Source organism: Triplophysa dalaica, chromosome 20, assembly GCF_015846415.1.
Source record: "Triplophysa dalaica isolate WHDGS20190420 chromosome 20, ASM1584641v1, whole genome shotgun sequence".
Taxonomy (NCBI): Eukaryota; Metazoa; Chordata; class Actinopteri; order Cypriniformes; family Nemacheilidae; genus Triplophysa; species Triplophysa dalaica.
Window position 1 is genome coordinate 6,597,347 of NC_079561.1, and position 21,524 is coordinate 6,618,870.

Below are 21,524 nucleotides of genomic sequence, written 5' to 3' on the forward strand. Positions count from 1 at the left end.
GTGAGTCAAAGATCACATGCAGCGGTGTTGAGAAACCAGGGCCTTTGTCCACTTCACACACCAGCCACTTGTGTGCTCTGTCAGTTTTGTTATCTTCAGAATGATCAAATCGCAAGTGATTTAGAGGGATTATAGAACGAGAAGATAGATGATCACATGCATCACCAGCTATTGGTGCACCATCCTATACCAGCCCACTTCTCAACCCCCATCATCTACTTACCCGCAGTTTAAGTTTTTCCCTCAAACTCCAGGGGGCACTGTTGCTTCAACATTACTTAATTTAGTCAGTTCTGAACACATTACTTGCCTTTTTGTATCCAGCTAAGGAATGTCATTCATTACAAATGTTGAAATACTTGGAGCCTCCATTGTGTCTTTTGTTTTTAATTAGTTATAAATGACTGCGTTGGATGGATTTTGGATGCTGTTCTCTTTTCAGTTTCTATACGTTTTTAAACATATAAAAAGAGTTCAGGAATCAATTTATATTCATATATTAACGTGAACAATCTACATATTGATGTTCTGTGAACTTAAACTCCGACGTTGTACATTTCAATTAAAAATGTTAATTATTTTTCAGATTTTTTCTCACACGATTTCTCCTGTTCGAAGAATTTATAATTCATCATTATTATTATCATTATCGTTATAATTATTATTATTATTAACAAAGTGTTGCTGGTCAGTTTGTCACACACACATTCCCGCCCCTTCGTCTGCGTTTCATTGGTATCGCCCAAACTTGCTGTAGTTCTTCCAGTCAGTCTGATGGGGTTTATTCCAGCGTCTGTGATGGAAGTGTGTTCACAGATGGCTTACCGGACAAGTTTTCAATGAATACTCTGGGTATTTACAACCAAATGCCCAAATTTACGGCAGTCATGGATATAATTCGTCTATTATGGATAATAAGGGTTGTGTGGGCTGTTGAAGGTAGGAGCATGCGCGCGTCCCTGTCAAACCCGTGTGCCTGGAAATGTTTTATTACTTTTCACATGAGACAAATTGATTACATTTATCAAATTAAACTAATGCATGATTCAGTTAAATCGAGGTGGTGGTGATTTACAGTTCTGTTAAAGTTATATCAAGGCATGTCGGTTTTCGTTAAAGTGTATGCAGGTGCAATGCAACTGTCTCTTGGATATGAATGAGGTGAAATTGTATTCTACTGAATTAACTTTTATCTTCCTTTTAGTTATTTTTGTCCAGTTAAAGCAAAGCATTACTGTCTAACGTAACCCTGTAAACGTTATATGTTCGAAGCTTGGGATGCAAACTACCCAAACAGCATTTTATGGTCATTACAGTCGAGATGATGTTTGAGACGGACCCATAGAGTCTAACTAAAATAAACATATCGTGCGTTTTATTGAATAACTGTTTCTCTATATCCACTTATTCTTGCGATATTAGTAATCTCTTCAAAGTAACATTTTCTGCCATGCTTCAGTCTCTTTGATTTATACCGGAGCGTCTCAGCCGCGCCTCCAGCGCGTGGGCCATTGTCCCAAATTTCTGTCTGGAAATCTGCATCAGCATCTCATCACCTGAGACTATAGCAGCATCGGACTTAATCCGAGCCCTATCATCCCTTTATACACCATGAGATAGTGAATTCTGTATTTAACATATTTAGAGGAATTAAGGGATAAAGTTACATGAGGCGAGGATGACCTGTTGGAATGTTGCACAAAAGAAGACATATGCCTTCTCTGGTGTCCAGGTTGGGAAAGCAAGCAGTGATCTTAGAAAATAAAACTTGATTCTCTCCTTTTTGGGGGGGTTTAGGTATTTACAGTATGTACTGTATAACAACTGTTTGAAGTTGCAAAAAAAACATGATTATTAACAAATACTTAATGCAGTTTATCTGTTGGATGTGATGATGTGTCATATAACAATAATAATCAGGTTGAAGTACTTTATCTTTTTGTATTATGATTTTCCCTTTTTTACTGTAATGGTTCTTATATAGTTGTTACCTATTATGTACAGAATCCTTTGTGGACCTGCAGATTAGAACGTTACGCAGTCTTGTATACATTCATTGTGATGATAAACCATCTGTTTGTAATGAAACGGTAAGCAATGCCCACGTCCACCTCCATGCTTTGCAACAGCCTGAAGACGTATCATCCTGTCATTCATTTAACCGTCTTTCTAGTTTTTTTGGACATTCTAATGGATTTCAGAAATTAAAGCTCACGTGAGAGCAGAGACATATCTGTTGAATAAAATAGCGGTTTAGATAGACACGCATGTTAGGTTGCGTCAAAGGGCTTGAATATTTCCTCAAAGTAGTGAAACTGTCAGTCTGAATTGAACTCCACTTTGGCTAATCTAATGAATCTGTTTCAGTTGTGTTCCCTGGCTTGTTTGTTTGCCCATGGGCATTGAGTAAATGATTTGTTGTAACGTGAATAGAACACAGAGAGGCTTTAACAAATGTCGGACTGCCACTTAAGCTCCTGAGTCCTGTTCTTTTTTTGGTTCTGTCGATCATGTTTGAAGCTATAAAGGGAGAAAAGCTGACCCCTTACGCTTATAGAGAAAATGGTTTGTTTTTAAGAAAATCCACTTTTTGTGATTTACATAATAACTACATTTTGTTTACATAAGAATAGCAATCATGTGTGTCCCACAATACACCTGGTTGACAGAACATGTGATGCCAGTGCACGCCAGATCCAAATGACGTGTGTCATGTAGGCATATTTATTAAGAGCAAGACCTGCCTCTGGGTCCTAACATCTTTCCAAGCCTTTACATAAGCAGGGCAAAACTGCCCAATTTCAGTCGTGCCCTGAACGTCCTGCGCAAATGACGGAACAAACTGTCTCTTAAGCTAAATTAGAGACGAATCAGTGAATTCATGGACACAAACCAGAGACTTTCCATATGGTCTGTCATGAAATGATAAGGTCTGTCCACAGGCCCACTATAGGGGTCAAAATGGTAAAATTATCAGATATCCAAGAGGGACTTGCCATCTGCTGGACAATTTTATTACCCATCTGTCTCCTGGTCTTGAGTGATCATTTAGAATAATATGAGGTGAATTGGATTGTCGTCTTTAATGTTCATTATTAGCGGGTTTGATTGTCTGCTGGGCACCATTATATTGATTTACATTGATGCTTTGTTTGAGTGCCGAGCCCAGGGTACAAAACAAACTCGGATGTGTAAACACTCCGAATCTCATCTACCAAATGTCAAAGTGTCAGCTGTTATCAAGGGAGATATGTTTCTCCAACTTCCACAGATACGTGGGCAGACATGGTTCGTTTTTGAAATGTATGAGACACTGGACACATTCGACGCGGGTGAAACCATCTATTTTTCTTCACGTCTTGTTTTTCTGCAAAATTGGAAAATTTACATTTGAATTCAATATGTCTGTTTTGACAAAACTGCTTAACTAAGGCTAGTCATAAATACATATACATAAATTGTGGTGGTTCTGCACAGTAAACATTATGGATTTTATATATTGTCACTGTCCTTCTAAAACCTTGAATGTTAAAATTCCAATTTTTCAGGAAATGGGAAAAAAAACACAGCAATGACACAAGCCCGCAAAACCAAGTGACAAACATGTATAAATAAATTTATGAAATCTGGAGTTATGGAGTTTTCTTGTCGGATCTGGGTGTACTTCTACTTTCAGACCACTGTTACCCTAAAGTGTTTTTTTACACCAATAAGTGCACAAAACTAAATGTGCAGTGTGATGCTTTGCATCAGCCAAACCAAGAACTATTTTGTTTATAGAAATAAACTTTAAATAGGAATTTAAGGTCCAGTGTATGAAATTTAGCTGCAAAATGTGGTGAGGTTGCAAAACAATTTTTACGATTTGTATTGTACTGTATTTACGAAACATGCTCTGTAGAGCAGTGGCCTGTTTCACAAAGCCAGGTGAATAAACACTGATTTGGAGAGTAAGTTTTGAGTTGACAAAACCAGACAAACCCAACCTGGTTTAGATCAGGTTCTGCTGTAGAACAACGCATGGGAAGCATCATCAATTTGATTGACTTCTCGAGAGTATCAGGTCAATTCACTTTTCTGTAGAAGATGAAGAGATCATTATGAAAAAATGTCATGAACTGAAAAACATTCACATTTGAGAAGGCAGCTACTGACTATATCAATACAGATTCAACGCAATTTAAATGATTTATATAGGTTTACAATAAGATCAAAAGATAATATGAATGCTTGATGAATTAAATGCTATGTTTAATATGAATTAATTAATATTAATTATCAACTCATAATATAATTAAATGAATGTGTTTTAATTTATATAATAAATGTAAATACACAATACAAATTACAATACACTTATCAGCAAAAGATTTTCCCTCTAACATTTTATCACTTTAAACTTTTGTTAATTTGGAGCGAGAGATACATGGGGAGTGGATTCAGATATACGTCACTTTCTCAGATCTGATTGGTCCAGTTTTGGTTTGCAATCTCAAACCCAGAATAAAAAACGAAACCTGCTTCATGATACAGGCCACAGTTTGTCCATTACGGGGTACTGTAGAAACAACATGACGAAATCCATGCAGCAAAAATAGCTAATTTTAAGGTAATAAAAACACAGCGCTTCATTATGTGAGGTCTTTATACTGTATAGACCTGAAGACATAGTTATGTATTTTATATTGCATTTCTGTCAATAGATCCTCAAAAAAGAATTTACACAGCACCTTTAATAAAGTACTTTTACATAATCTAGTGGTTAGGGTGAGAAATGAAAAATGACCTTTGACCCCAAGTCGAAGTCATTTGAACCCTAATACATTTAGTTTGAAACTGTGCATTATTGGCAGTATACATCAATGTAATATTTATAAGAAGACATAACTTACTGTCATTTAATGGGCTTAGTCATAACATTTTCTTTTTGAAACAAGTCTAAAGTTGGACCTAAATTGTAATAATTGACCTAGCTTTACATTCTGAAGAGAACTTAATGAAAAGATGAGAGATCCTGGAGCTAAAGAATCTATTCAAAGTGATTAAAAACCAGATGCAAAGTTAATTTACTCCCATAGCCTGAAGCTGCTAATTTACTCTGAAATCCACCGAGGCACAGATATGATTTGCAGATGGATTGTTGTCGAGTGATAATAATCGGCCTTCAGTCAAATCCTTCTCGTCTGGAACCCGTCGGAATCACGTTCCGGTGTATCTGTAACTTGATTTGTACAGTATTGTCATAGAGATTCATCTAACAATTCACTTTAAATGGATAGAATTGGCCTCAGGATGTCGCAGTTCATTTGATCTGCATAATCTTGGTAAGTTTATTACAAGTTCATTTTTCAGTCGTGGAATGTCTTGAAGCAAGAATGAAATGAGCATGAATGGACATTTTAAATATGGAATCGGATGAAAGGAACATATTGCATAATCGAAATGTCCTAGAAGTCAATAGGCAGCGGTTTTGCCATCTGAGCAGAAGCGCTTTTTTGGCCCCTGAGAGCTGACATAAAATATTGAACTTCAAAAAGCTCATGACCTACTTCTCCACCGTCTTCCGTTTCAAAACCAAGTTCATCTGAAAAAACTGGGGTGGGCTTTCGGTTTAACATCCTGTAATTTACACGCTCTCCAAATTACAAATCAGTGTTTTATGGTTATTTCCACTAAGGCTTCCTCAAGAGAAATCATATAGACATCTTGGGATGCTCATAGATTACTCATATATTAGTCATGCAGACCTTGCTGTTTGAGTACAGTGTTTTTGATCTTTAAAGTCAGTTTATTATATTAAAGTTGATGTTTTAATATGAGTCATTCATCCATGTACTGAACAGTATCTGGACATGGAGGAATTATTCATCCAAAAATGTAAAATCTGTCATCATTTGTTCACCACCACGGTTTGCTTTATTACACGGAGTGCAAAAATAAGTACGGCAGTTGTCAAGGACAAATGAGCACCATAAACGTATATCAAAAATTGGCCTTTTGGAGCTTGACGGCTCCGGTCGCCATTCACTTTCATTATATAAAAAAGATGCCAGGAAATCGATAAAAAATTATAAACGTATCTTGCGTTATATGGAGGAAAGCAAGCCCCAAGGGTATGAGACGATATATAATAGAATTGAGTAAAATACTGACAATGTGTATTTTTGGATGAACTGTCACTGTAATATTTGATTGTCTGAGGTGGATACAGTAGTATGTGAGTGATCAGAGCATGGCTTTTCTGCTTCTTGCTGCTTTTTCGGCTCCTGGCCCACATCGCCATGGTGATGAGAGCTGTACGGTAAATTGGGAAAGAAGGCGATTAGTGTCGGTCTGTAAACTGTGAGCAGGCTGCTCCACTGACCCACTGCTCGTTCAGTGCCATCACATTTGGCTTCTGTCTGCAAATGTTTGACAGTAATAGCAATGCAGAGATACACAGAGGATTATGAGCGGTACATCCCCATAACTTCTATTGGGAAAGCTAACGACATATTGAGAATAACTGTGGGACTATCACACAGGCACATTTTGTCAATAGTTTAGCAGGTCATTGGATGCTGAAAGTGCGTCCATCCATACTTGGTGTTTATGTTAGACTCTAATATCCTGTATTATTTTTTCATTGTGGGTCAAGAAAATGACACGTTGAATTATGTAATCTAGTACTAAACATAAACAATGTTCACACACAGCCTAAACTGTTCATCTATCTTGACGCTTCTGTATATCCTATGAAGCAGGATTTATGTAACATTTTCCTAGTCATTACTGTGATGAAACATCATTCAAGTGCACGCTTATTTAGTGCAATCACAAAACCATCTTGTGAATATATCATTGTTAAATGTGCCATGAGATGTAGACTGGCGCAATTGTTCTTTTAAGATGGATTGTAAATTTGCACACTCAGACACACTGCAGCAGTCCTGTGGTCTTGTGAATGTTTTAGCATCCCACCCACAGGTTGATTGACAGATCTGGAGCAGCGAGGATCAATGCACTCTGTCCCCTTTCTGGATCCGGAATTCTGAGCGTGTTCTCAGTCTACTTTACACATTCACATTGTGTCATAGCTGCTTATTGCAGGACATGGAAGCTATCGATCGTTACATAATATCTGTTACAATCAGCACTGTTTGTAGCCGTAGTGTACTAGGAAATGCGGTATTGGTTGCATAATAATGTTTGGAGTTTAATATACTGTGGGGTCCAAAGCCTGAGGCTTGTAGTAACATAAATGTATATTGATGTAAAAACATATTTTCAGACTAACAGTTTGAGTTATATATGTTTTTGAGAAGTTGTAGGGTGAATTTTCAGAATTTAGCTTTATTGACAGCGTGCACTTGAGCTGGCATGGACTTAAGCATTTAAGGGAAATATAACTTCTTGGAAATATCCGAAGGCTCCATGAATCATGTGACACGTGGAAATTTTGAAATTCCGTTTCTCGCAACTTTCTCTCTCAACGGCTCTGGTTTAAAGGAATCAAAATGTTTGAACCTGGAATCTGTCATTTCTGCCTCTCTGTTAGAAAAATTACTTTTCAAACTTATCTTTGTTTGTTTGAAAAATATGCTGTGAAAACCAAACAGAAATTAAAAATCTAAAAAAACTTTTTTTTTTTTATCGTGACCTTGGACCACAAAATCAGTCGCACGGGTATATTTGTAGTATTAGGCGAAAATATATGGGTCAAAATTGAAGATTTTTCTTTTATGGCAAAAATCATTATTAATTCCATAAAGATATTTTGTAAATTTCCTATCATAAAAATCAAAAGGTTATGCAGTGGATGCAGCAAAATCGCAAAAAAAATTTGCACTCTCAGATTCCAGAGTTTCAAATAGTATCTCGCCTGACTATTGTGCTATCCTTGCCAATCATAAATCAGTGAAAAGCTTATTTATTCAGCTTTCAGATCTAAATCAATCTAAATAAACAAAATTGACCCTCATGACTGGTTTTGAGGTCCAGGGTAATATTTATTAATATATTATTTAGTTTATTTAGTTATTTATAAACAAGTCACTTTGTATAAAAGTGTCTGCCAAATGCATTGACCCAAATGAAAAAATTGACATTTGTTTATTTTCTGGTTTAAATGTGGACATTAAAGGTATAGTTCAATCATGCAAAAATAAGACTTTTCACCATTTACTCACCCTGCAGTTTTCTAAAAATGTAAGAAAAAATTGCGTTGTTTGTTTGGTTAGGGATATTTAGAAGAATTGGGGAAATTAAACCATTGACTACCATAGTAGTTTTCATATGATCAATTTTCCATTAACCAGACATACACTTCTGCATATTTTTAGGGCATACTTTTAGATTTATATATATCAATAAAGGAGACGAAATAAATGGTACAGATCAGCTATTCCCCAACTATTTCATTCCAGGACTAACCCAGACAGCTATGATCTATCTTGAGACCCCCCAAAATATTTTTAAATGGAAATATGGGGAGAAAATATACGTTCATCCTCTATAAGTAGAAGAGTTTTTATTTGACCAAAATAGAATAAATGAAATTTAAGATGCAATACCAAACTATCTAATGGTAAAATATCAAAGCTATTGTTATTGCCAGTCATTAACTGGACTAAACTGTATTTTTGTGTGTCATTCAAAAGTGACTTTCCACTACCCACCTTATGCCACTGTGCGACCCACAAGTGGGTCCAGACCCACAGTTTGAAAACCCCTGGTATAGATCATGAGAGCATTATAAAATGTGTCATAAAAATGAGAATTCTACATGTAATGGTAATTCTAGTAATGGTTCAAATATTCACACTTAGTTGCACTATAAACATGCAGAGATCTTCTCTCAGCTTCTGTTAGGCACAGTTGTGTTTACAGATCCCGCTCAGATTTGTTTACAATAATTGTTTTCATTTTACACACATCTTAAACTGTTACTATTTATATGCTGGCTCACTCATAAATCCAGAAGGGACTTGTTTTTATCGTGTCAATGCATTCCACTGAAATTTCAATATTACCTAATCCTTCCAGGCTTGCTATGATGCTCTGCCATCTTCTGGGTTTATTTATTCCCTTTGAATGTCCTACACGAAGCAAACCTACACTTCCAGCCTTTGTTAGATTACATTATCTTTTGGATAGATGCTGTCAGATCACCTCAGTCACAGTGCAGTGTTACTGTGATGCAACTCTCTGGTTCGTTTGAGGAAGATGTGTTGCATGTTTGCGTTCTCTGCACTCGATGCACTGGCACATCTAAATGTGGGAATAAAAATGTGGGACTTAAATTCATGCCTTGGCACGCTGACCTAAAATCCAGTGACTCGCCTTGTCTCTCGTGGGATTAATCCGGTGTGGCATACAGTGTGGAGTGCAGGCTGTAAGGATTATATGCACTGGACTTGGTCCCCGGTTGCCCTACTTTTCATTAAAATATAGAGAGAGAGGGAGAGAGATTGCATGAATGCCAGGACAGATGGAGTGGGGGTTTGATTAAATGGTGCACCAAGTGTTCGGAAATGCCACAACTTTCTCTTTTCTCTGTACGGCTATTCTTTGGAGTATTAAAATGATCTTTTGGTTTGAATAAGTGGCAATTTTAATAACAGCGCTTTGTTGTTTAGCCTGTGAGTTTATAAGCGGTAAGAGAATTGCTTTAGTGTTTGTCCGGCCTCATCATATTCTAACATTCAGAGCTTTAAACACACAGCAATAGCAGCGCTCCTGAGAGAAATATCTTCTCTTGCCCCTGAGCTACAGAAGCTTCTAAAATATAAATGAGATGCTTAATGGCTGAGGCTGTATTGAGCCAGTGTTTACAGGGATCCCGGGATTGTGTGTCGCCAGGCTTGTTCTGGCTTCCATCTCAGGAAGTCCTCTTGCCACTCGCCAAGGTACTGATTCACAAATGCCACAGTTAGTGGCGCGTCAGACAGTATGTGTTTATTTTGCTGAAGCATGTAAGCCCTGCAAGGGCTATCTTTTAAGACGTGGAAATGCTTAGTCATTTATTTTATATCTAAAGATGATAAATGGTTGTAGTTTTAGGGCAGAGATATTGAAGTTACCGGTCAGGACTTTTCGTTTTTAAGACTCTTAAGGGTAAAAAATTGAAGTTGAGAAAATACATACTTTCAGTTGATATATACCATTTGTTACAGTATCTCTCTCCCAGGAAAAAGACCAAATGAATGACTCTTCTTGCCCTACATATTTTTGTCCAATCAAATGCTCTCTAGACTTGATACTCCATCCAAAGCCACTCGCTGTTGACTTGCCAATCACGGCTGTGACATGAACCATCAGCCTATTGGCTTCAGTTTAACCAAAAATACAAATTCTGTCATCATTTACTCAACCTTGAGTTGTTCCAAATCTGAATAAATGTCTTTGTTCTGATGAACGCAGATAACGATATTTGGACAAATGCTTGTAACCAAACTGTTCTTGTACCCCATTGACAATATTTAGAAAAATTACAATGGTAGTCAAAAGTGCCCCTGAACTGTTTGCTTTCCTACATTCTTGAACGAAACCAAGAAAGTTATACAGATTTGGAAAAAAACTTTAGGGTTAGTAAATGAAGACTTTGTATTTTTGAACAAAAATGGCCTTCATTATGTCCGCCCCAATCAATAGGAAATACATTAACAGAATTCTTCAAATAATTATGGGAATTTAATATTGTTACATCAAGCGCGCTTCTGTTTCAGTAGAAGTTTAAGCGGTGATATTTTTCTATGTGTCAGACTGTCGGTGTGTTATTGTGCTATTTTATTCCTTCACTCCCACAGGATTTACTGCCAACGTTTGTAATACTTGCAGCCTCTTCCTCAGGACAGTTTAAAAGCAATGCCACAAATCTTTTGCAGTAAAACACCCTCTGAAGATTTGAGCTAGAGTCCCCTTTTTATGTATTCTGGCAATTTGCTGCAACCAGTTGTACCTGGCTAAATAATTGAAAATGTCAGACCTGAGATGATTTCAACGATTTTGTCCTACTTGACGTAACGGATAGAAAATCATCCTCTGTCATCCGGCCTAGTTACGGAGTAGACGTGGAGGCAAGCAGATGCTAGAACATAACGGAATCTATCATCCGTGATGGATGACACCACCCAATCGCATAATGGTCATTTGTAACATTTGATAAACAATAAGAGTCAAAAGTAGATAGCTATTACTTCAGTGAAAGGGGCAAGTGTTATCATGCATTGCACAGAGCGACTCATCCTGCATTGAACATTCGGAAAAGCTATCCATTATGCATCATAATTACTATAAAAGATTTAAAGAACAGTGTCCTCAAGAATGCTTGAACGTTTATGTCAATGGCACAGATGCTGGATTATTTTAGTAGAAAATACAGACTGACTGATTTTTGACATGTTTTTCTTTTCAGATGTGTTGATGGACTCCACGACGGCGACAGCAGAGCTGGGCTGGACGATATATCCGTCGCTGGGGGTGAGGATAGCAAAAACTGTTATTTATTTTTTCATGCTGCAGTGACAAAAATAGAAGTTGAATGAATTCCAAATTGGATTGTTTTAAATTCTGTTTGCTTGACTTTTTTTTACCTAATATTCCATAAATACACATAATCACAAAAACATGCCTTTGTTATATTATCTGAACATATTAAGTGTTGGGTGGTAAAACCATTGGAAAAAAAAATTATGATCTCATCCCATTTGTATGTTGCTTTCATGCCAGTGATGGTTAGGTTTGGGATGGGGCTTCAGTATTAAGTATTGTACGTTTTTGTAGGATTCACAGTGTATAAATTCTTACAAATGATCCACATCGTAATACAGTTATCAGGCTAAAATAAAAGTCTAAAATACATTTTAAAGAGCAATATTCTCACGAAAAATATTAACTTGCCTTATTTTCCTAGTTGTGTTTTCTAAAATAGCAAAGATTTTTTAATAACAACCAGCTGTTTAGTTTTATTCGTCATTCTTATTCCAAATAAAAGATTCTCATATATTGTTCCAGCAAAATCTAGTAGTTACATATTTCTAACAATGTTGTATCTATAATTGTTGTGACTTGACTGTAGTTTAACTACAAATTATCAGTGGATTGTTGCTTTTTTGAAGAATTTACCTGAGCTGACGTTGCCTATTCACACATCATTGTCTGTGCTCGGGGTTGCAGTGGGAGGAAGTGAGCGGTTATGACGAAAACATGAACACCATCCGGACATACCAGGTGTGCAACGTCTTTGACGCAAGCCAGAACAACTGGGTTCGCACCAAATACATCCGGCGACGAGGAGCCCAGCGGATACACGTGGAGATGAAGTTCTCAGTAAGAGACTGCAGCAGCATCCCCAATGTCCCTGGTTCTTGCAAGGAGACATTTAATCTTCACTATTTTGAATCTGACTCTGACGTAGCCACCAAGGTGTATCCTGCCTGGATGGAGAACCCTTGGATCAAGGTGGACACCATTGCGGCCGATGAGAGTTTCTCCCAGGTTGATCTTGGTGGGCGTGTAATGAAGATCAACACTGAAGTACGCAGCTTCGGGCCCGTGTCCCGTGATGGCTTCTACTTGGCCTTTCAGGATTATGGCGGTTGCATGTCACTCATTGCTGTGAAGGTTTTTTATCGTAAATGCCCCCGAATTATTCGCAATGGGGCCGTCTTTCAGGAAACGTTATCAGGGGCAGAGAGCACCTCTCTTGTGTCGTCTAGGGGAACTTGTATACCAAATGGAGAGGAAGTAGATGTTCCTATTAAACTGTACTGTAATGGAGATGGGGAGTGGTTGGTACCCATCGGACGCTGTGTGTGCAAGGCAGGGCATGAGTCTGTGGATAATGGGACCGTGTGTAAAGGTGAGTGTTGTTCACTTAATATTAGTAGTATTTGATTTTTTGTTTTGTTTTTAACTGGTATGGTGTTAATGTCTGTCAGAAGATGCTAGCTCTAGAAAGTGAGCTAGCAAATTCTTGATTGCACAAAAGATTTATATTTACTTAATATGTAATATAACGTAATATTGTAAGTGGATGGCCTGCTTCAGTGCCTCAGATTAACAACTTCCAAGACGATTTTCTGAAAATTTAGCTTTTTTCCACCCTCAGATTCTAGCTTTGTTAATGGTTGTTGTTCCGCCAGATGTCCTATCCTAACAAACCATATATCAATAGAATGCTTATTTCTTCAGCTTTCAGATATTTACCCTTAAGACTGGTTTTGTCGTACGGGTAACATATTGTTGTTTTGTTTTCACGTACAAATAACTAAACATTGCTAAATCACATACATTTACTTTAGAAGTAAACTGAGTTACTATTGAACTTTTTGTGTGTTGCGATTGCGAATTTAGTTACATACAAGATGCGAATTGACACGAATTTGCCCTTGGCGACGCGAAAGATGTGAATTGGCAAACACGCAACATTCTTCCCAATCATGTCTTCCACGCAAGTTAAAAAATTTCACGAAGAGCTCATTGACACGTCTGGTTTGGCACATCCGGACATGTGAAAACACTCCCCACTGTGTAATGTTTTTCATGTTACTCACACGAAAAAAAAAGTAATCCTGTAAGTAATATAGAGCGAGGAAACTTGAAATATTTGCCTCAATTGTGTCTTCTGTGCAAATTGAAAAATGTCAATAATGCTAAATTAAATAAAAATTACGACTTTACACTTAAAGCAAGACATTTTTTTTAGTTCGTTTTTTACTTTTATAAAATACTTTAAGATGCTTTAAGACTTAAAATGCGAGTAAATATAACAGTAATATAATATAATATTTTTATGTGTTTATATTTAATTTATAATAGTTTTTTGCCCCATTAGCAGATTTTTTAAGCATAAAATCCCTCAATGTTTTCCAAAAAAACAATCAAAATGAATATCTTATGTCATTTTCTTCCCCAATAAATGTATCATGATTTAAGAATTTTTAAGTATTTGCAAAAATACTAAGTCAGAATATTTGTATTTTTAATTTATTGCAGTGTAATGCATTTCTCATTGCTGTAATTGCTCGAGTAATTATGGATTTGCAAACCCCTTCCCTATAGGACAATACATATAGATTTATATAATTAACTGTCATTCTAATGAGTATTTACATAATGACATAAAGGGAAGACATAATGTGCTCCCTTTATGGACACACACACATACTCGTACAGTACTATTAAAAGCCGCGCCACAGGAACAAAACATTCACTGGCCTTCCCACTTCATCTTATGAAACCAGTTAGAAGACAGGCCATTGTGTTTTCCTCTCTTCCCATCCATGAGCAGCAGTTACAATCAACGTTATTTCAAACTACACGCATGCACCAGCACCGACCCTTAAAACTGATATTATAACATGAGATGATGTAGTTCTCACATCGGTTGACAAGGAGGTAACCCTCTGTGCGTGAGAACAAGAGAGCAGTAATGAATAGAAATCCCACAGTCAGTTGTAATGCCGCTCGGAAGGGTTCGAATGAATGGAAGGATTTGGGTAGAGAAAGGTGCCCTCGCTCAGCACTCGGCAGATATGATTACGTTCAAGGAGAGCGAGGCAGCGATGAGAGAAGCATTTTGGCAGAGTTCTCTTGGGTACTGTTGACAGAATCTAAATTACTAATATCCCCCCATCTGGAGCAGCTGATAGATGGAAATCGGCAATATCCTGGGCGAGCACAAGGCAGGCCGTCTCTTTTATTTCCCCTGGTGCTAATCCTCCTCTCTGCCATCGCTTTAATGACACTCCTAATTGACTAATTTGGAGTGTGCAGGGGGAGCGGGGTGGACGCTTAGACGCTGCTCTCCCCTGCGAGTCCATTCAAAAATCAAGCACATATAATGAATCCCCCTGTGGTTGTTAAGCAAGGACTCCATGTAGACAAATGGATTTATGAGTTCCATTTTCTGTCTCTTAAGAAAATATGCAGTAGCAGCGCTCATTAAAGTGGAGTAGGAACATAATGGTCTAATTGATACCGAGCAATGTGTAATTCTGTTGTAATGTGTTATTTGTGGAACTTTCATGTACTGTACAGTATACTTTAGCACTACTTACTTAGATCAATGGTTTTATTTTGGTGGCTAAATTATGAGGTCATATATTTATGTGGTGTTATGTGGAGCAAGATTTTAGACCAATGAGATTTGACAGGGGGAACCTGTGAAATGTCAAAATTATACACAGAGATACTTTTGTGATGAAATTTTGTGAATGTGGAAATTTGCTAACAAGCTGCTACATAAGGGTAACAACAGTTGGCTGATGAATTACACATCATTTATCTAGCTCATAAACCGTTCATGCGTTTGATTAATGATGGATATTTGAACAGAAGGAACTTGTGTTTAAAATCAAAAACTGCCATTCTAACCACCTTTTAGATATTCCTGGGGGGTCCTGTGGTTTAGAAATGCTAATTCTCTTCCAGGTTTTGGGACTACTGTTAGGGCTGGGCAGTTGTAAGGAACACACTGTTGCGACTGAACAAAATGTCAACGGTAACAGATTTTCCTATTCCGTGTAAAATCCAGTACGTAAATTAGTGGGCGTGGCTAACTTGAATGCAGGACCCCTGCGCGTTATGCTGCGTGAAGCTATACTTTTCGATCCATTGACTTCCATTCATGTGCATTTAAACGGGATCGTTTACACACGTTTACACACATATTTAAAAATGGAAACTTTTTTGCGGGTTGGCTTTTCGTGTCAATGACAGTTTTGGGGGCCCTGAAACACAAACGTTTTTTGAAAGGCAAGTTTTTAAAAACGATACTGTTATTACATCCGTGTACACCACAAAAACTAAAATCTTTGAAAACGGTAACGTAATGCTAATGTAGTTTATGTGTTTAGTTTGTGGGCATGCACACATGTCACCCTGGATCACAAGTCTAAAGTAGCACGGGAACGTTTTTAGTTAAAGACAAAAATTCATTGTATTGGTCAAAATTGACGATTTTTCTTTTATGCCCAAAATCATTAGGACATTAAGTAAAGATCATGTTCCATGAAGATATTTTGTAAATTTCCAACCTTAAATATAAAAAAAAAAAAAAATTGTTCGTGGATTGCCTGCCACAGTGCTCCTGATTAACAACTTCAAACTCAATTTTCTCAATATTCTCTCAGATTCCTGAGGTGTAAATAATTGTAATCTCAGTCAGATATTTTCATATTCTAACAACTCAATTTATTTATTCAGTTTTCAGATTATGTTAAAATCTCAATTTTGAAATATTTACCCATAAAACTGGTTTTGTTGTCCAGGGTCACATATATACTCAAAACAACAATGTTTGTCTACAGGACCTTGTGTTTGTGCCACTCAACACCACCACGACCAGCAAAGGCACATTATTTATATACAGCAAAACACATTTATATGCAGACAAATGGAATTCAAAAGCACTTTGGGGTTAAACTTCGGTATGTGTATTTCCACAGCTGTTTATTTACAAAAAGTAAATGGTCTGGCATGCATAATAAAGCTTTTTATTTTAGTTTTGCGGATTCATGTGAATGCAGATTGTTTTGATAAATTTGTCATGTGTACATGAAATTTAAAAAAATGCTTGTGCCATCCACCTCTAACAACAAAGTCAGAACACAGTGTGAATCACACATTTTGGAAGATAAACTATAGAAAAGTCATCACCACACTTTTGGGAAATAGCATTTGCTGTACATGTGTCTCCTTGTGCCGGGAATGCCTCTCAAGTTAAGGCCTGACACCCACACACCTCAACTAATTAAAGTGGAAGCACTAATTCAGTTAATCCCTTCCACCTCCCCACCCGCTCTTCTTTTCTAAAGATGTACGTTTCATCTCTTTCAGTGACATTCAAATGTGGTTTTGTGCTCCAGCCAATGATGGATATTATTGATTGGCCTATAAGTAATTACATAATCCTCACGGTCCAGCCTTTAGTTGTCGTAACATGTAATGATTATAAATAGTAAAATTCGATTGTTGTCCGCTGATGAATTACCTCTACTGTACAAAGCTGGACTGAGGCCAACCCCTCCAGCCAAACTTGCTTACATGTCTCCAAACAAGATAAATGTTGGCTGGTTTTGCTTATATTGTGTTATGGTCCAAAATCAATCATTTTAAAGAAAGCAGCAACGTGCATTTGTTACTGTACGTTGACCTCTCATTTAGAGGTAATGGTGTTGTTTGTTTTGTTATGTAGGGAGTACATTAGATTTAAAACTCATTTTTATTTGTTGGGGTAGTTACAAAACTAATATAAGTTGCATTGTTAAAGCATTTTTGAAATGCTAATTTTGTATACGATCACATCATCTTGCAATAGATGGTCCGGTGCAATGTGGCTCTTCTGTTTTCTGATCTTTCTAAGGTCAGTATTGAGGGACCTTTATGTAATACAGCCGCAGTGTAAATACTTTGGTTTCCATGTTTATAAGTGGGATAATGTGTTTATATGTGCCGGGCTGTTATAATTGGACGACACTCCCCATATTCACATGTTCAAAGTCTGACAGTTGGTGACTGCTTTTGTATCGATTCATCACCTAGGAAAGGATTACAGACATCAGGCATATGACATCTTCACCTTAGGAAATTTTATTCATCTCCACGCGTTATAAAATAAGGCAATGAGATTGTACTGGGCTCTTGTGGTCTGGGAGGTTCTAATATGCAGCGTGTGATTCAGTATGGCATTAAAGCAGAGTACTGGAGTCTGTCTCCACATTTGATGGAGGTGCAGCTCTTTAATCCAATCGCAGCAGCACATTGCTGCAGGCTGCTTATCTGCGACCTTATTTGTTCCTGTGACACTGGATGTATTTCAATTTGTTCCACCAAAGCGATGAATGGAAGGCGACTATAACAGCACAGAAACTAAATCAGGCTGTACATGTAGGAGGGAGAAAGAATTTGCGAATTGCAACCAACGGCTCAACCCACCCCTCCCTTTCGGAGCACTAAGAAGGCTGACAAAGAACTAAGATGTCGTCATGTTTTCGCTTCTTTGATGAAGGAGATTGTGTATTTATGAAATACGCTCTGTTGAGCAGTTTTTCCATTTACTACTATAGAAACATAGCAAATTCCTTGTAAGGGGACCTGCGGTGTATTTAGAGAGAGATGCATATAGAAATAGCTCATTCTAAGGTAATAAAAACATAACGCTTCATTAAATAAGGTCTTTATTCACCTCTGAAGACAGTTAGGTAAATAATATTGCATTTCTGTCAACAGATCCTCTAAAAAATAACACACAGCACCTTTATAATGTTGCTTTGGAAGATGAGATCCACAAATGTTATTCTAAATTAAATTATAAGTGTTCAGAATTAAGTGTTTGAAACTGACGTACAGTAAAGAAACAGCTTGAGAAACATTTACGTAAATGGATTTTTGACTCACAGTCTCACACGACTGAGAAAAACCTTTGTGACAACCTCCCAATAGGACAGCTATCACCAGCCTCCCTACACCAAGAATGTGTCAGTAAATTCTTAGGTGACATGCATGAATTAGATATGGAATACATTCCTATGTATTGGAAATGTATATCATATGCATGCATCAATAAAATTGTTATTATGTATGATAGACATTCCTATCATCCCAAGGGTATAAACTTAGGTTATGTTACACTCCAGAGGCAAAAGCTTTAGCCTTCAAATGTATCGTACTTCTAAAGAAGGTTTATGCATGAAAGAAGATAGGAATCTAAAGTAGTGTTCATGTATGGCCAGACTTCTAATCCAAAGCTTTTGTGTCTTCTGTAATAAACAGGATTAATGAGGATTTGTTCGAAATGTTTTCTCATTCCAAATCTCACAAAAACATTTATGTTAGCAGCATGGCAGCATGTTGAAAGTCTATCCGACCGATTCCTCACCGACTCTTCTCTATAGCTACAGTCTATCTACAGTACATAGGAGAATTCGTATCATGATGATACTATTACACGATGAACACATCTGTTGTGTAATGAGAATCAGGCATTCAGATTTATTCATTTATGTCCTTTGGGTAAAGGTCAGTTGACTCTCACTGGGGACTGTAGAGTCGTGGTTGTTACACATGTGATGATGATTGTTATCGATTGTCTTGGAATGCAAGACTTGCGTCGGCTTTTTGATCTTCTTCCCAGGCTGTAAAAAACCTTCATAAATCAAAAATCTGTCCTGATCAGATCTGATCTGATACAGTATTTCATCACTCTGATCTTTAAAACTCCAGAAATTCAAGGGTTGATGCATGCATTTGATCTATTTCAAAGTCCCTTATGTTCTAGCCGGAAGTGTTGCGACTTTAAACTAGTTGGGTGATATCAAAGTGCACTTTCGCTATAATTCAGTGCGGTTTGTTGTAAAAGCTTTGAAGTGATCTGCATGGACTGGTTGGTGCATTGAGGCAAACTGTTTCGAGGTGACCTTTGTGTCTAAAGATGTTAAGCTCGCGATAAGGGCAAGTCTGAATTTTTTTGATCTCCGATTGTGTTGCTTTTTGCATTACGATCAAAATGTCAACAAGGATTTGTTCGTGCCATACCAGTTCCGTATCGGTACAAATGCGCTGTTGCAGTCAATGTCAATGCGGTATCTACAGTTTGTGTTCACAAATCAGTTTCTTGTCTTTTTAGGAGACACAAAACCTATAGTTTGATAAAAGATGATGCTCCAGTAAAGCACAGGGTTAATCAATGCTGAGAGCTGGACATCCACACTAGAGCTGTCTGGCCCTGATCTCTTTGATGGGAAGCAGGTGTCCTGTTGTCATTGACGAGGGGCTCATTGATCAAAGGCCCTTCAGGAGTCCAGCGCTCATCCATCACACTCCAACGGCCAGGCAATGTCACAGAAACGAGGACTGTCAGAGCTTCTGTACTCACAAATCACCATGAAAAAAAGTCCTTTACTGGGCAGGCATAAAAAAAAAACGAGTTTTTTGTTCCCTTTTGTGTCCATACATTGAAGTTGTAATGTTTCTCTTGGCACAATTTGCTCTTTGTATGGGTTTTACGAATGATGATTATCTGTAAGATGAGGTGTCGCAGTGGTAATTTGGAAAAGCCAAAGGCCTCCAGCATGCCAAACTGCAGTTAATTGACCTACACTGGGACATAAATGGTCCATAAAATGGGCTGCCCGTTATCAACTGTGCTCACACACTGGCACACCTGCTTAAATGAGTGACAAAAGGCCCGTGCAGGGGGCAGGAATAAATAGGCCGTTTGAGTTCTTTCTTGTGCAGCTGTGAAACGGGGCCGAATCCCAATATCGGTCAACGGCTGCTTTTCAGATGGGTCTTGTCAACCAGCAGAATAAAAATGATGTGTGTGTTTTAGTGCGTTGTTTGTCAAATCAGCGTATTTAACCTGTCTTGCGAAGTTACTGCACTAAAGTCAGTGAGTTTACTGAAATGAGTTTGTCATTTACGTGGTATGCTGGTGTTGACATTTAGGAATGATTGTTAAAAGGAAATGTAGAGAAGATGACAAGAAAATTATACTGTCTGATCTGGCCGTCCTGGTCAAAAATGTGTATGATAATTGAATGCTTTTCATTTTCAAGCTGCATATGGCATAATTTTCCCCACACAGCAGAATAATTGTTATTAGAGACATAAAACGACGGGGAACAAATTATTTAATAGAAATGTAATATAATATATAAGGTTTTTTGTAGGGTTCGATGGAATCCTCACTCCATCTAGTTTGTTGCTTTGGATAAAAGTGTCTGTCAAAGGCATTAATGTAAATGTTTATTTATTATGCAGTGTGAAATGCAAACGATTGACAGATTTAATTCATGGCTAATTGAAATGATCTAATATATTGTACCATGTAGAAAGCCACATAGCGACAGTGCTGTTTAAAATACATAATGCATGATGCTGATATTTCTTTCTCCTCTGTGAAATCATGAACCCATGACTGTATCTTTGTTTTGCTTTTAAGCATTTTATCAATTTCTATTATCTTGTCTGATTTTGATGGTGACTCCATGGGAAGCCGAGTACTTTGATTAATGTCTCTATCTGGTTCTTTTGTGTAAAGGACACGATTAGCATTATTGACTACATGTAAACAATTAAAAGGTTTAGTGGCAGCCAGTTTGAATTGATTTATTACTCTGGGAAGTTGTTTAGATAAAGCTATTTTAATGTTAGATTATTTATCTTTGTCAACTCTATTTGTATACACAGGAAATCAATCAAGTTTAATAGAAATATGTTCCCCAAAATAAAAATTCTCCCATAGTGCACTCAACCATACGCAATCCAAATGACTTTCTTTCTTCAACTGAATACAAATGGACTTATTTAAAAAATAAGTTCTGTTTGTCTTTGTAATGTCATTGGATGGTCCTCAGTGTTTTGAAGCTCCAAAAAGCACATGCATCTATATGATTCCAGTGGATTAATAAATGTCTTCAGAAGTGAAACGATGGGTTTGTGTTTGTGCCACAAAACCAGTCTTAAGTAGCACTGGAACATTTTTAGTTAAAATACATTGTATGGGTCAAAATTATTGATTTTTCTTTTATGCCCCAATC

General features: G+C 37.3%; 1 protein-coding gene across 1 annotated transcript in view; it reads left to right on the forward strand.

Moving 5' to 3' along the window:
* The first annotated feature begins 805 nt into the window (after positions 1 to 805).
* ephb2a (eph receptor B2a) overlaps positions 806 to 21,524 on the forward strand; it is a 46,154-nt gene continuing 25,435 nt past the window's right edge. The window contains exons 1-3 of the mRNA XM_056733115.1: positions 806 to 939; positions 11,396 to 11,460; positions 12,157 to 12,841. Of these exons, the coding sequence (XP_056589093.1) occupies positions 840 to 939; positions 11,396 to 11,460; positions 12,157 to 12,841 (850 nt within the window). The 5' untranslated portion in view covers positions 806 to 839. The remainder of the gene's footprint in view (positions 940 to 11,395; positions 11,461 to 12,156; positions 12,842 to 21,524) is intronic.